Below are 13,907 nucleotides of genomic sequence, written 5' to 3'. Positions count from 1 at the left end.
CTTCATAAGTGTCTCCACGTCTCACAAATAATGCATAGCAAAAACTGATGTATATTTCCAGAATGTAGTCAGTAAGATTGAAGCACGAGAAAGATTATGTTTAAAAGCTACTGATGTAGCCACTGCTCTGATGTTGTGCACTCTCACTTTTAGCACAGGCAGAAAATTCTCTCCAATTTGAGCATGTGCTTCGAGAATCAGGTCTCTTACGAAAAAAGAGAGAGCATTCTTAGACATAGACCTGGAAGGGTTCTTAACCAAACACCAAAGACTCCTTGCTGGGCCTCTAATCTTCTCTCTCCTCTTAATGTAATATCTAAGCACTCTTACTGGAAACAGACTTCTCTCCTCTTCCTCTGGACCCAGGATGTTCAATAAACTTTTAAAAGCAAAAGAACGTGGCCAAGGTTGTGAAGGATTCTCGTTTTTAGCTAAGAAGCCAAGAGTAAGGGAACAGACAGTGTCACCCTGAAAAAAACCTATCCTTCTGTCTATTGCATGGAGTTCACTCACTCTTCTCGCAGTGTATAGAGCAACCAGAAAAAGAGTCTTCTTAGTAAGATTCAATGATGATGAATGCATGGGTTCGAATCTTGAGTCAGACAGCAACTTAAGGACTATGTCTAAGGACCAAGGACATACCTCCTCCTTGTTAACCTTGGTCGTGTCAAAAGACCTAATAAATTCTGAGAGATCCTGGTTGGAAGAAATGTCTAACCTTCTGTGTCTAAAGACTGAGCTAAGCATAGCTCTATATCCTTTTATCGTAGACAAAGAAACGCCTCTGGTCCATCTCAAGTAAAGAAGAAAGTCCACCACTTGAGCTACAGTGGTTTCAGAATAAGAGATGTTATCATTCTTACACCAAAGTCTAAACACTGCCCACTTTACCTGGTAGACTTTGTTAGTAGAATGTTGTCTATATTTAGAAATAGCTTCTGTCACAGCTCTTGAAAAGCCTTTCACTCGCAAAAGTCTGTGGACAGTCAAAACCCTGTCAGGGCCACAGTGGATGTATCCTGATAAAACTTCCTGTAGTAGGGTTGTCTGAGTAGACTTAGAATTGCCGGAAAAACAGAAGGGAGCTATCAATGTCATCTTGGTGCTTTGATGCGATTGGAGCTTCTTCAGTACCTTCCTCACCATCCCGAACGGAAGGAAGGCATACTCATCCAAGTTGGACCAATTCTGCATCACTGCATCGGTCGCCCAGGCTTGAGGATCTGGAAAGGGGAGCAGAACAGGGGAAGACGGTGGTTCCTGGGGGTTGCAAACAAATCCACCATTGGTTCTCCCCACAACTTCCACAGGTCAGAACATACCTGATGGTCCAGAGTCCACTCTGTCGGGAGAATTTGCTTGCAATGACTGAGTTCGTCTGCCAAGACGTTGCACTTCCCTTGAATGAACCCTGTTAACAGCTGGGTCCGGTTTTGATCTGCCCAAAGCAGGAGACTTCTGGCTGTCTCACAAAGGGAGAATGAGTGAGTTCCCCACTGCAGTCTTATATAAGCTAAAGCTGTTGTGTTGTCCAGGTGAACTGTAACTACTTTGTTGTAGACTTCTTTCGCAAAGTGTTGCAGTCCCAAATGGATCTCTTTTAGTTCTTTGATGTTGATGTGGTCCTTTGAAGGTCCTCCATGCACCTCTCTCTCGTGGGAGAGCAAATAAACCAATCGTCCAGGTATAGGGAAATATTCACTCCCTGCAGATGAACCCAGCTGGCTAATGGGGTGAGAACTTGGGTGAACACCTGTGGTGCTGTTGACAGGTCGAAACATAACACTCGAAACTGGAATACTTGATTCCCCCAAAAAATCTCAAATACTTCCTTGAGTCTTGCCACACTCCCCTTGATGAATGGAGTGCTGGTCTCCATCCTCCCATGGCTTTTGGTATTACAAAAAGCATGTTGTAAAAGCCCTTGGACTCAATATTTTCCACCACTTCTATCACCTTTTCTCGACAAGAGACGACACTTCTTCCGAGAGGGCTAAAACTTTGTTGATCCTACAGAGTAAGCCGCCAATTTGATGGGAGTGCTGGATAAGAGAAGCTTCTCTTTGAAGGGGATGGAATACCCTTCCCTTAAAACTTCGATCACCCAATGATCTGCCCCTTTCATTCTCCAACTTTCCCAAAAAAACTGGAGTCTGGCCCCCCGGGGCACATGAAGGACTGAAATCTCACTTGTGGGCTGTAGGTTTGGAGGAGGGCCTCTTAACCACATGCGGGGCAAAACATACAGATGCTCGCGGTCTTGACTGTGATCTCTGCCTGCCGCCTCGAAAGGGCTGAGGCAGAAGAGGCGAAGATGACTTGGCAGAGGCGGCGTTCCACTCTCTTGGATGCCTCATAAATTGAGAGAGAAGGTCCTGGGATGACTTCTTATGAAGGTGAGAAGCCACTTCCTCTACTGTTGCTTGCGGGAAAAGATGCATACTATCCAAGGGTGGGAAGAGAAGTGCTGCTTTATGGGAAGCAATCACGTCCTTAGACACAAATGAGACCCAGAGCTCCCTCTTTTTCAGGATCCCCTTGGCATAAAGGGAAGATATCTTCATAGAACCGTCTCTGACCGCTTTATCAACGCATGAGAGAACACTCCTCCAATCAACAGCAATATCCTGAGGATGATCAAAATCTCTAATATTCTTTGCCAAGGCCCCTATGGACCAATCCAGAAAACTAAAAACTTCAAACACTTTGAACATGTTCTTGAGTAAATGGTCAATCTCCAATGCAAAGAACATAGTCTTTGCTGAAGCAAAGGCCGACCTATGGGTCGAATCAACGAGACCAGAGAAGTCCCCCTGGGAGGAGGCAGCCACTCCCAAGGAGGGGGTTCTCCAGTCGCATACAACCGATATCTTCTGGCTGAAAGATGTGAAAGTGGAATACTAAAACATGCCTTGCCCTGGCGCCTTTTCTCCGAAAACCAGTTATCCACTTCTCCCATAGCCTTCTTAGACAAAGATGATAAAACCATTTAAGGAAGTCTAGACACATCCCCAGGCAGGCCACTCATCATAAATGAGGAAACTGGAGAAGACGGAGCTGCTGGTGCAAAGATATCTGGAAAATTATCTAACACATAATTTAGCAAGGCAGCATAAACTGACGGGGTGGAGTCCTGTAAATCTTCCTCTTCCGATGAGATCGAGGACAGTGAGCGATCTTCAGGCGCTACTGTGGAAGAAGTCGTCAACTTCTTGAGAATACCTAAAATATTGTCTAACTGCTTCTGCAGCATTGCCAAGGAAGGGTCCAAAGTGGGTGCTGACAATGCAGAAGTCGAATGAGGAGGCAAAGAAAACAAGCACTTCAATGAAGAAGTCAACAAGACAGGAGCAGACGCCACACAATCCGGGCACTCAACCGTGGGAGAATGAGATGGCGCCGAAGGGTTCTCGGGGGCCAAGCGGTGTGTGCGCACTACTGGGCGCTTCCTCTCTTCTGGGCACTCAGCTACTAGCAAACACTCGGTCGCTACTAGGCGCTTGGCTGTCAATGGGTGCTTGGCCACCAATGAGCACTCAGCTGCCAATGGGTGCTCCTCGATCCCTAATGGGTGCTTGAATGAGGAATGTGAACAATCAGGAGAAAGTTCCTGACTGGCCAAAGAACTAGCATGTTTGCTGGACACTGACGATGGTCTGGGAACCAATGGCTCAAATAAATGTTCAGGACTATTCCATTTGCTGCAAGGCGGCTGCGGACTACCAGACAGTCCCCTGAACCTCTTGCCGTATGACTGAGGGGGACTGGTCCCTAAGAGGCGCGCCTTTTCAATGAACGAGATTCATCCGAGAATTTCCACTGTAGCCCGTGAGAAGGGTTAGAATCCCCCGAACTGGATGAGAGATGATGCACACTGGACATGCCTTTCCAGTGGCTGCCTTTTGTCAATACCTGGGATGTTACATGTGCAACTGAGGGGGCAACTATTTGTAGGCAGATCACACCAACCTCCCTTGGGCCTCCAGTATGCCTCCTCCAGGGGCTGGGGGAGTATGGCAGTGACCTTTGCCTAGGAGCGTCGATGGGACGGATAGCCACCTCCTCCACTAACAAATCACTCAAACACTTTTCATTGAATTTGTCCATGAGGACACGCATCGATTCACCCAAGTGTGCCATAGCTGCCTCATCCACTAACACATCACTTGAACACTTTTCACTGAATTTGTCCACGGGGACACGCATCGATTCACCCAACTGTGTCACTGTATTAGCGTGAATATCAAACTTTTTATCAAATTTCGATTCAAGGCTGGTGTAGCGATCCAGGTCAGGAGTGAGGGAACCAGGAGCAGAGATTGATGATACAGAAGGAGGGCTGGAAATAAGAGAAATCACTTTAGAAGGAGAAGGGAGAGAAGGAATATTAACCTCACTACATTCCTGAGTCACGTCTTGAGTTGCTAATTTAACCTTAGCTCTGAAAGCTGCTTTTCTCTTACGATCTCTTTCTAGTTTGGATAGGTGAGAAGCTAAAGTCTTCCATTTTCTCTCATCCTATTCACAGTATTCCTCACAAGTCAAGTCAATTGAACAAATTTGTTCTCTGCATGTCATACATAAAGTGTGTGAATCGTAACATGCCTTGGTCATGTGAGTACTGCAGCCTCTGCTGCAATACCTAATACTTGATGTGCTAGAGTCTGACATAGCTACTAGCTAACTGAGTTAAAATAAGCAAATCTCCTAAGAGAACAATAGTCAAAATTAGGAAAAAATATAGTCACTTAAGCAATACAAATCCAAAGGCTACCGAGCCAAAAACACATCACCAAAAGGTAAGAATCTCAAGCTGAAAACCAATATCGAGCTGCCTTCTTAACACTGTGTTGCTGTTAGGCTGGCAGAAACAAAAGTTAACCTCTTGGCTAAGCTGTTCCTCTCTTTCACCCCGAAAGTGGGTGGGGTTAGTCACCTACATAAACAAGACTATTGCTACAGCGAATTTCAAAATGGGTGCTGCCGCTGAATTAGAAACTCTTAGCAAGTAATTATTGGGTAAGTTACTTATATAAAAATAAGAGGCGTGCAAGTATTTCAACAAGAACTATAATCAGTTATTAAAATGTAACTTCTTACCATTCTATAAGTAACAGGCTCCCCAGAATTTCTCATTTGAATGAGGAAATTAAGCAAAAATTCCTTTGCTTGTTCAATTTTTGTTTGGTCCCCATGCATAGCCTGGGAGATATCAGCAATATGATGGAGTGGAGGTTGAGCACGCATAAATGACACATTAGAAGGTAAAAGTCCTGGGTATAAGCTGATTATCTGAAACAATAAAAAATAAAATAAAATCCTTTCCAATCTGTGAGGTCAAATATAACTGTTAACATTCCAGTTTTCATGAAAATTATTGTCATGAAACAAATTTAAATTCAAAATATAAATCAACATTTCAATTTTAATACAAAATCTTGTCATAAAACAATTTTAAATTCAATATGAAGTACTTTTCTAGGAAAAAGGAATAAGCCCTTACTTCTCTGACATCAACACAACCCCTGAGAAAGAAATCTTTGGCTTGATCATATACTCCATGAGAGAGCTTGATAAAGCCAGCTCGTTGCATTAGTGTCAAGCACAGCTGATGATATTGTTCCTGACTCATACCAACTGCACCACTATGTTCTGCTAACTCAACTGCTTCCTCTACCCTCTCACTGTCCATTAAAGCCTGTAAAACACAGATTAAAAAACAAAAAAATATGTCTCAGGGGTAAACGCTTATTATTTTACAAATGTCATCAAGACTTAGGACTGAGTGTGCATATCACAGAAAACTAGTCTTGCCAGATGTCAAAACTGTCACTACATGTTTTAGTTACCTTCCTCAAAAATAGATCATTAGGTGATCAATCATGTAACGTGGACTCAAGGATACACTCCTTGCCACTCAAAAATAATACAGAAATAATCATAACAGAACTCTCAAACCAACTTCAAAAGAAATTATGTACAGTACAATAAATATGCAAGTAACTATATTTAACAAAATAAAGTTACTTAAAGATATAAAAATGTTGTAATTAAAAAGATTGATTGATTTGTGGCTATTAAAACTGGCGTCATAACATATAGGTTATTGACATCGTAATGTAATGAAATAGAAAATTAAGAAGATAAGTAAATAAGTTTAAAAGGAGTTTCATATAGAAATATCTAAAAATATATATACTGTATATAATATCTGTAAATACATATATACATGTACTATACACATATACTGTATATGCATATGATCTAAATTTTGTTGAGGAGGCCTGTCTCCCTAACAAAGATATATAGCTGCTCTAAATTACAATCTGTCCTGAGAATTGTGGCAAAGATAAAATGTCCATCTCTGTAAAGTAACCTATGTCTTAGATTCCCAAGACTGGGGCATTCGACCAGCAAATGTCTCACAGTCAAAGGTACAATACAGTCATTGCAGAGTGGAGGATTTTTGCCTGACGCCCAGAACCCACGGGTCAGTCTTGTATGTCCAATCCTTAGCCTGTACAACACCGTTTCTTGTCTCCCTGGCAAATAGGGATATGACCAAGGAGAAACTGATGACATAATATTATGCATTTTGTATTTGTTCCAATATTTTCCCAAAGGGACAGCCAAAGCTTTTCAATTTTCTGATTTACTAGAGGATATACATCCCTACATGGTAGTAGACATCTTCTGGGTTCGGGGGAGGTGACTGCTGACTTAGAAAGTTGATCAGCTTGCTTGTTCCCAACAACCCCACATGGGAAAGCGGCTAGCATAAATTTACTTCTTTACCTCTTCTTTTCACTAAAAGCAGTCATTCCAATATCTCTAAAATCAGTGGGTTTAAAGAGTTAAAATATTCTCAAGACTGAAAAACACTTCTTGAATCACAATATATAGAAAAACTAATTCCATCCTGAGTTAAAATTTCTTTTCAGGCCTTTAAAACTGCATGCAGTTCTGCTGTAAAAATAGAAGCAACAGCTGATAATCTCCCACTTCTTTCTATATCAGGAACGGCCACTCCAAAGCTGCCACCAGCATCTGACTTTGAGCCATCTGTGAAAACTGCTATGGAGTCATCATGTTGAGATGAATGATCTAAAAATACTAATTTCATTGCCTCATTGGACATTTCTGCTTTTGCTGAATTAAAATATCTACAAAATTTTACCTCTGGAAGGTTCCATGGAGGTCTAACCAAATACCTAGTAAGTAAAATGGTTGTCCTTGAGATGTTTAATTGACAGGTTATAAGTTTTACTCTATAAGCAAATATGTACCCATACAGTAATCATTACATTGAAATACACTTAAAGATATGGAAATCTCTTAATTAAATACAAATAAAAAGAAATTGTTCAACAAAATGAAGTTTTCATAATAAAACTAATATTGTAATACTTACCTGAACACCTGAATTAGCCCTGGTTACCTACCAGCCCGAACTATATCCCCAACTCATCACCCACTAAGTGGGTAATTAACTGTCAGCGTTACCAACGCTTACAGGAAAATCTTGTCAAATGAGTTACCTAGCGTACCATTGGCAACGCTGCTGCAAGTCCCGGCTGTGTATGGCCGAGATCCCCAATTGTGTTATTCATTAATCAGATTGAAGTGGGGAGGAGGGTGGGAATCATTCAGGTGTTCAGGTAAGTATTACAATATTAGTTTTATTATGAAAACTTCATATTGCAATACACTCCCTGAACACCTGAATTAGCCCGATTAACAAAATTTAGTGGAGGTGGGTTCAGTTAAGTCAGACCGACCTACCAACAAGTAAAGCAGGTAACTCATTATCGTCTACTATGCATATAAAAAACAAACCTCACCTGGTTGTCTACTCGGCAGGTGGGGATGCCTGAAAGGAGAGAGTACCCTTAACGTCAGTCTCGAGTCACGGTACTGTCTGGGTCGAGCTACTTCCCATGTGGTATTCAAAGAAAACCTCCCAAGGAAGAAGGGAAACTAACTCCCATGTGGCTAATCAAAGCCTCGCATGTGGCAGAGCCTGGCGAACCTCCCATGTGGGTATTGGTAGCCTCTCATGTATGGAGGGGAACGACGAGCCTCCCATGTGGCTATTGTAGCCTCTCATGTATGGAGGATAAGTTGAGTGTGCAGTCAGAGCTTCCGAATCATTGCCGTCCGTTGCCATCGATGCTGTGCCGAGAGGGTGAATAAATCGAGCTGAAAACCACCTGGATATACCTAACCTCATTTAATTGTAAAAAAATCTTGTGTTCCGTAAATGAATTCCGATTCACTAACAGTTCTACTCACCTATCTTATGCTGTCTAACCTTGCCCCTACTCTCCCCACCCCCACCCTTAGTCTACCCTTTACTAAAGAATTGAATTGGCCGCCACAAAAGGACCCAGCGAGTAACCCTTTTCCGACGAGAATTGAATGTCCTTAAGGTAGAAAGAAGTGAAAACTGATACTGATTTCCAAGTAGCTGCTTCTAAAATTGCCGACACCGAGAAATTCTTGAGAAATGCCGACGATGTCGCCATCCCTCTAATACTATAAGCTCCTGGGCGCTCAGAGGAGTTCGATGATTCCGAAAGAGTAAAAGAATTTGCCGACGCTTGTTGTATCACCTCTCTTAAGAAAAAACTAATAGCATTCTTCGAGATCGAGTGTGAAGGACGTCTGGGAGAAATGAATAGCGTTCTCGGGCAAGGCAACATCTTTTCTGTGCGTAATAAATAAGCCTTCAGTGCCCTGACCGGACATAATAGCATTTCTGAAGCGTCACCTCCTACGAAATCTTCTAAAGACGTTACTCTAAACGCTCTGGGTAGAGGATTCGATTCGATTCGATTTAGCTACGAATTCCGGCAAATATGACAGAAAAATATCTTTCCTGAGAAAGATACTGTTCTTGAGACAGCCCGAATCTCTCTACTCTTCTAGCTGTGGCCAGTGCAACTAGAAATAATACCTTCTTCGTTAACTGTCTTAATGACAGTGCTTCTAATGGCTCGTATTCTGATGATCTAAGGAGAGTCAACACTGCCGCTAAATCCCACGATGGTGCCCGAAGAGGAAGAACTGGACGTTCTATCTTAAAAGACCTTAAGAGATCGTGAAGTATTCTACTGGTCACCAATTCCGGAAGATGGAAACGGAATGAACTATTAAGCATTGATCTGTATCCGGCGATCGTAGAGTACGATAATTTCTTTTCTTTCCTAAGAAAAAGTAGAAAGTCCACTATTTTCGCTACCGTTGGAAGTGAAATACGATGACCTTGGTCCGGCACCAACTGCGATAAACCGCCCACTTGGCCTGATATAGTTTTCTGGATGATCTTCTCAGACAGAAAGACAGTTGGCAAGCCACTGCCTTAGAGAGTCCGGCATGACGTGCTGCTCGCTGGATAGTCTCCACGCAGCTAGCTTCAGCACGCGGAGGTTCCGGTGGAAGTGATGGAAGTGCGGCTGTCTGAGAAGATCTTTCCTCTCTGGAAGGAAAACCGGAACATCTATCAGTACATCAAGAAGGTCCGGGAACCAAGGTCTTTGAGGCCAGAAAGGGCAAATCAACGTCATTTCGGCATTGTAGGAGTTCCTGAGTTTCATCAACACTTGTTGAATCATTCCGAATGGAGGGAATGCATATGTTTGCATGTCGTTCCAAGAGTGCAACAAGGCGTTCGTCCCGAACGACATGGGATCTTCTACTGGGGAGAAGTATACTGGGAAGCGAAAGTTTAGTCTCGTAGCGAACAGGCCTATGGTTGCTGGCCATTTCTTCAATAGAAGTTGAACTTCCTCCTGCACTAGCGTCCATTCCCCCCCTAGAACCTCTTGCGATCGGCTTAGGGCGTCCGCCAAAACGTTGAGTTTTCCCGACACGAATTGAGGAACGAGAGTAGTCCTGTGGCACTCGCACCAGCGGAGAATTCTCTGGGCGACTTGATTCAAAATTTGCAATTTTGTCCCCCCCTCCTTGAGGTATGACACAGCAGTTACGTTGTCGCAAAAGAGCGCTACCATCCTGTTGCTTATCTGATCTGCGAAGCAACCTAGAGCCTCTTCTACTGCTCGTAGTTCCCTGTGGTTGATGGACTCCCTCCGATCCAGATTCGTCCAAAGGCCTCTGGCCTGACATTCCTCCAGGGTTGCTCCCCAACCCTGATCCGAGGCATCTGTGTACAGATGAAATCTGGAATGGGGGAGTCCAATCTTATGCCGATGGTCAGATGATATTCTTCTGACCACCACCGAAGATCCTTCAGGCAAGAATCGTCCCAGACTATGAATGCGTTCTCTTCCCGAAAGTCCCAGCAATTCCTGAGACATGCCTGAAGAGAACGCATCCGGAGACGAGACCCTGGAATTAGGAGAGAGAGGGAGGCCATCCTGCCCAGCAAGCTCTTCCATAGGCTCACAGGTTGAGCTCTGTTCGATCTGAATGTTTCTAGTTGGCTCAGAATTGCCAAAACTCGTTCCTCCGTCGGGAAAGCCCTCAAACGACGCGTCTGAATCGTTATTCCTAAATACGTTTTTGTCTGAGCTGGAATCAAAGAACTCTTTTCCAAGTTGATGCGTATTCCCAACTTTTGACACAAATTGAGTAAGAAGTCCCTCGCCTGCAAAACTTCCTCTACTGACGAAGCCTGAACTAACCAATCGTCGAGGTATCGCCTCATCCTGAAACCCTGACGATGCATTATCTCTGAAATAGGAGACATCACCCTCGTAAAGACTTGAGGTGCTGTGGTCAGACCGAAGCAGAGGACTCTGAACTGAAATGTTCCAGTTGGACCCGAGAATCGAAGGAACTTCCGAGATTCCAGATGGACCGGAACCTGGAGATAAGCGTCCTTGAGGTCCACTGAAATTATCCAGTCGTCTCTCCGGACCGACCGCAGCACCGACTGAGAAGTTTCCATATGAAACTTCGGGGAGATGATGAACCGGTTGAGACTCGAGAGATCTATGATGGGTCTCCAAAATCCTCCCAACTTTGGAGCCACAAAAATCCGACTGTAAAAGCCTGGGGAAGAAGGAGCGGGTTCTAATGCTCCCTTCTCCAAGAGGCTCGGACTTCTGCTGCTAAAGCTATTCCCCTGATGGAGGAGGGGAATAACTGGGAAGATGAACCGGTGAGCTGGATAGCGGAGGAAAAGAACGAAAAGGGACTCTGTACCCACTCCTTAACACCTCCACTACCCAACTCTCCGTGCCACACTCCTTCCAGATTTCCCAGAATGGAGCTAGGCAACCTCCTACCGGTGCAGACGAGGGAAGTGTCTCCTATTTCCGAAAACCCTTCTTAAGGACAGAAGGTTTCAGATCTGAAGCAGAAGCTGAAGTCTTGGATGAGAAGCGGACTTTCTTAGGGGACCTGGTTGGTGATTTGGAACGCGTCCGCTTGGTTGGTGATGTCATCCTGGAACCTCTCGGTGATCTAGCGGTCTGTGCTGCCACCCGAACCATGGCTTGCTGTGACTCGACAGCTGAAGAAGAGGAAACGAAATTTACCATTGACGCTACATCTTCCTCCCTGAAAAGACTGTTGCTGAGTGCCAATGGTGCTCTCAACAGAGCCCTTTTGTGAATATCTGGATTATGCAGAGGTAGATGGTTCAGAAAGAAATCCCTCCTTTTCTTACCGAAGAAGGTTGTACAACCGGCCGAAATGTTTGCCTGATAGGCCAGTCCCATTGACACCGAAGTGATGAGGTTGTCGAACAAAGCCGGGTCCGAGGGAGAATAACTGTCCTGTTTAAGGAACCCCATTAACCCAGATAACATCCACATCGAATGGGATAGAGCCTCCGACTGAGTACGAAAAGTGTCTTCCAAAATACCCGCTTCTCTCGCCGTGACAGAAACCAAACGATTCGAAGAAGGGACCCTAGACAGAAGAGCTTCCACTGATTCATTAAGAGGGACCCTAACCCCCGCAGAAGGGTTACCCGCAACCTTGTAAAAACCCTTACGAGAAGGAAGCAAGGAGGAATCCTGCCTACCCGACCCAATTAATGCCGCTAACCTACCGTCCGCCTCCCTCAATGCCTGCTCGACACGGCCAAACCAAACTAGATTCTTTGGTGCATGAGCCACTACTGGTTTCGTTGCAAACAGTGACTCAAACATCGCCTGATTAGGTTGAAAAGGTTCTTCCAGAGCCTTGGACTGTGGATAAAGAGCATGAATGAAGTCCACCATCCGCTTGTACTCGTTCTCGTTCGCTGAAGGAGAACAGGCTTCCGGTACTGGATCCTCTTCCTCGCAAGAGAAATCCTTATCAGAAAGATCCGACCGAGTCGAGACAGGAACAGAGACAGGCTGACCCCTAGAAAATGCTGGATCAGTTAACCCGGAACACGAAATACCTGAGTGCACAAGACGAACACCTGAGGGATCAGCCACAATCATGTTGCAGGCAGTCGAGAAGGGTTGCGCAAAACCCGCACTCTCCAACAACGGTGGAGCTACGCTTGAGCCAGACACACCTGGGCGAACCACGCCCACCTCAGAAAACGGAGAAGCCGCAACACTCGCCAACCCCGAACTAGGCTGAATAACAGTAGCATGCGGATGAGGAACCGCAGCAGCAGACACTCCACTATTTGTGGAAGAAGAGCAAGGTGGGAAAAAACCCTGCTGACCCGCAACCGAACCCGAACCTACAAAAACCGTCCTAACCGGAGGAACAGAGAAACCTGTTGGAAAGGTAGAGAAGGAAGGTACATTAGGAGGGAAGAGAGAAGAAGCCACACTCGGGGTAACCACCGGAGACCCTGCCGATGATGTCACACATGTGGAGAACGTACCAGACGGGCCAGAGCTCACAGGAGTTTCACATGGGAAACTGCGAGGTACCGAACCCGAAGTGATTGTGGATGATAGGTTACCAGTAAACCTAGCTACTGGAGTGATTGTTGAGACTACCGGAGCCGAAACATTGAACACGGCAACAGTCGCACTGCCAGATGCCGCAGCAACTAGCTCTGGAGGATGAGAAGTCATATGATATGTGGAAGATTGTCCTGAAGGCAAGTCCGTTAATGGTAGAGAGCTCGGATGAGCGAGAGAAGAAACCGAAAGTCTCCCCGAAGAATGACCCGAAACGGAAGGTTGAGAAAAAGCCATAAAAGATTCTGAAACCATAGGGGAAGAGATGTCTGTAGATACAGAAGAGGCCATAGATTTTAAGGAAAGAAAATAGACCGATTCTGTTCCCCCTTGATAATCCTGTAAAGCATCATTTGTGAATTCCGGTAGATTTTTCAAAACATGCTCAAAAATGTTGGAAAAACCAATATTAAAACAATTTCTAACCAAAGATCTGTAGCCTTTAGAGAGTCCCAACAGATCAGCATTATACTCTGTAATGTTCAGCAATTGATCTACTGAATTAGACTCTGAAAGGGACGAAGGTTTGTCCCCGGGGGGAAACAGAAACTTCGAAGAAGAGGAAGGGATACTTTCCAACCTATCCAAACCAGAAGAGCTAGGAACCAAAATTGAATCATCTCTACCGATTTCGCAACCTTCTGTTGCAGAGAGCCAACTGCGGGAAAAAGAACCGCTGTTGGATCCAACAAGGGAGCCGCAACCTTAATGACACCTGACTCCGACTGCACCTTCAACCTATCTTCCTGATTCTCTACTACCGTCCTATCCCTAACTGTCTGCGTCAATCCTAAATTTGATTTTACCTTAGGACTTACGTTACCAGGGTGAAAGGGGAAATCTGCTGCTGACACTGCCTGCTCCGCGCCGGGGGACCGGTAGATCCTACCTTTGAGGTTTGCGGTTCTCCATGACCCCCGGCACCTGTTAGGGCTGGTTCTGGAACAGGCAGGGGAGCTGAAAAAGAGCAATTAGGTTCTGTGTCTCTATTACCTTTTTCCTGATCTTTTATCTCTGTTAGTT

General features: G+C 44.7%; 1 protein-coding gene and 1 long non-coding RNA gene across 2 annotated transcripts in view; one reads left to right on the top strand and one right to left on the bottom strand.

Moving 5' to 3' along the window:
- Positions 1 to 13,907, bottom strand: part of LOC136838870 (transforming growth factor-beta receptor-associated protein 1-like) — a 213,997-nt gene that overhangs the window by 73,400 nt on the left and 126,690 nt on the right. Inside the window, exons 8-9 of the mRNA XM_067104535.1 lie at positions 5,504 to 5,698; positions 5,101 to 5,292 (exon numbers count right to left, since the gene is read on the bottom strand). Of these exons, the coding sequence (XP_066960636.1) occupies positions 5,101 to 5,292; positions 5,504 to 5,698 (387 nt within the window). The remainder of the gene's footprint in view (positions 1 to 5,100; positions 5,293 to 5,503; positions 5,699 to 13,907) is intronic.
- Positions 1 to 13,907, top strand: part of LOC136838874 (uncharacterized) — a 530,691-nt gene that overhangs the window by 494,816 nt on the left and 21,968 nt on the right. Inside the window, exon 7 of the long non-coding RNA XR_010853148.1 lies at positions 7,018 to 7,214. This is a non-coding gene — a long non-coding RNA (uncharacterized lncRNA). The remainder of the gene's footprint in view (positions 1 to 7,017; positions 7,215 to 13,907) is intronic.

Source organism: Macrobrachium rosenbergii, chromosome 5 (genome assembly GCF_040412425.1).
Source record: "Macrobrachium rosenbergii isolate ZJJX-2024 chromosome 5, ASM4041242v1, whole genome shotgun sequence".
NCBI lineage: Eukaryota > Metazoa > Arthropoda > Malacostraca > Decapoda > Palaemonidae > Macrobrachium > Macrobrachium rosenbergii.
Note: the sequence above shows the minus strand (reverse complement) of the source record. Positions and strands in the feature narration are given on the sequence as shown.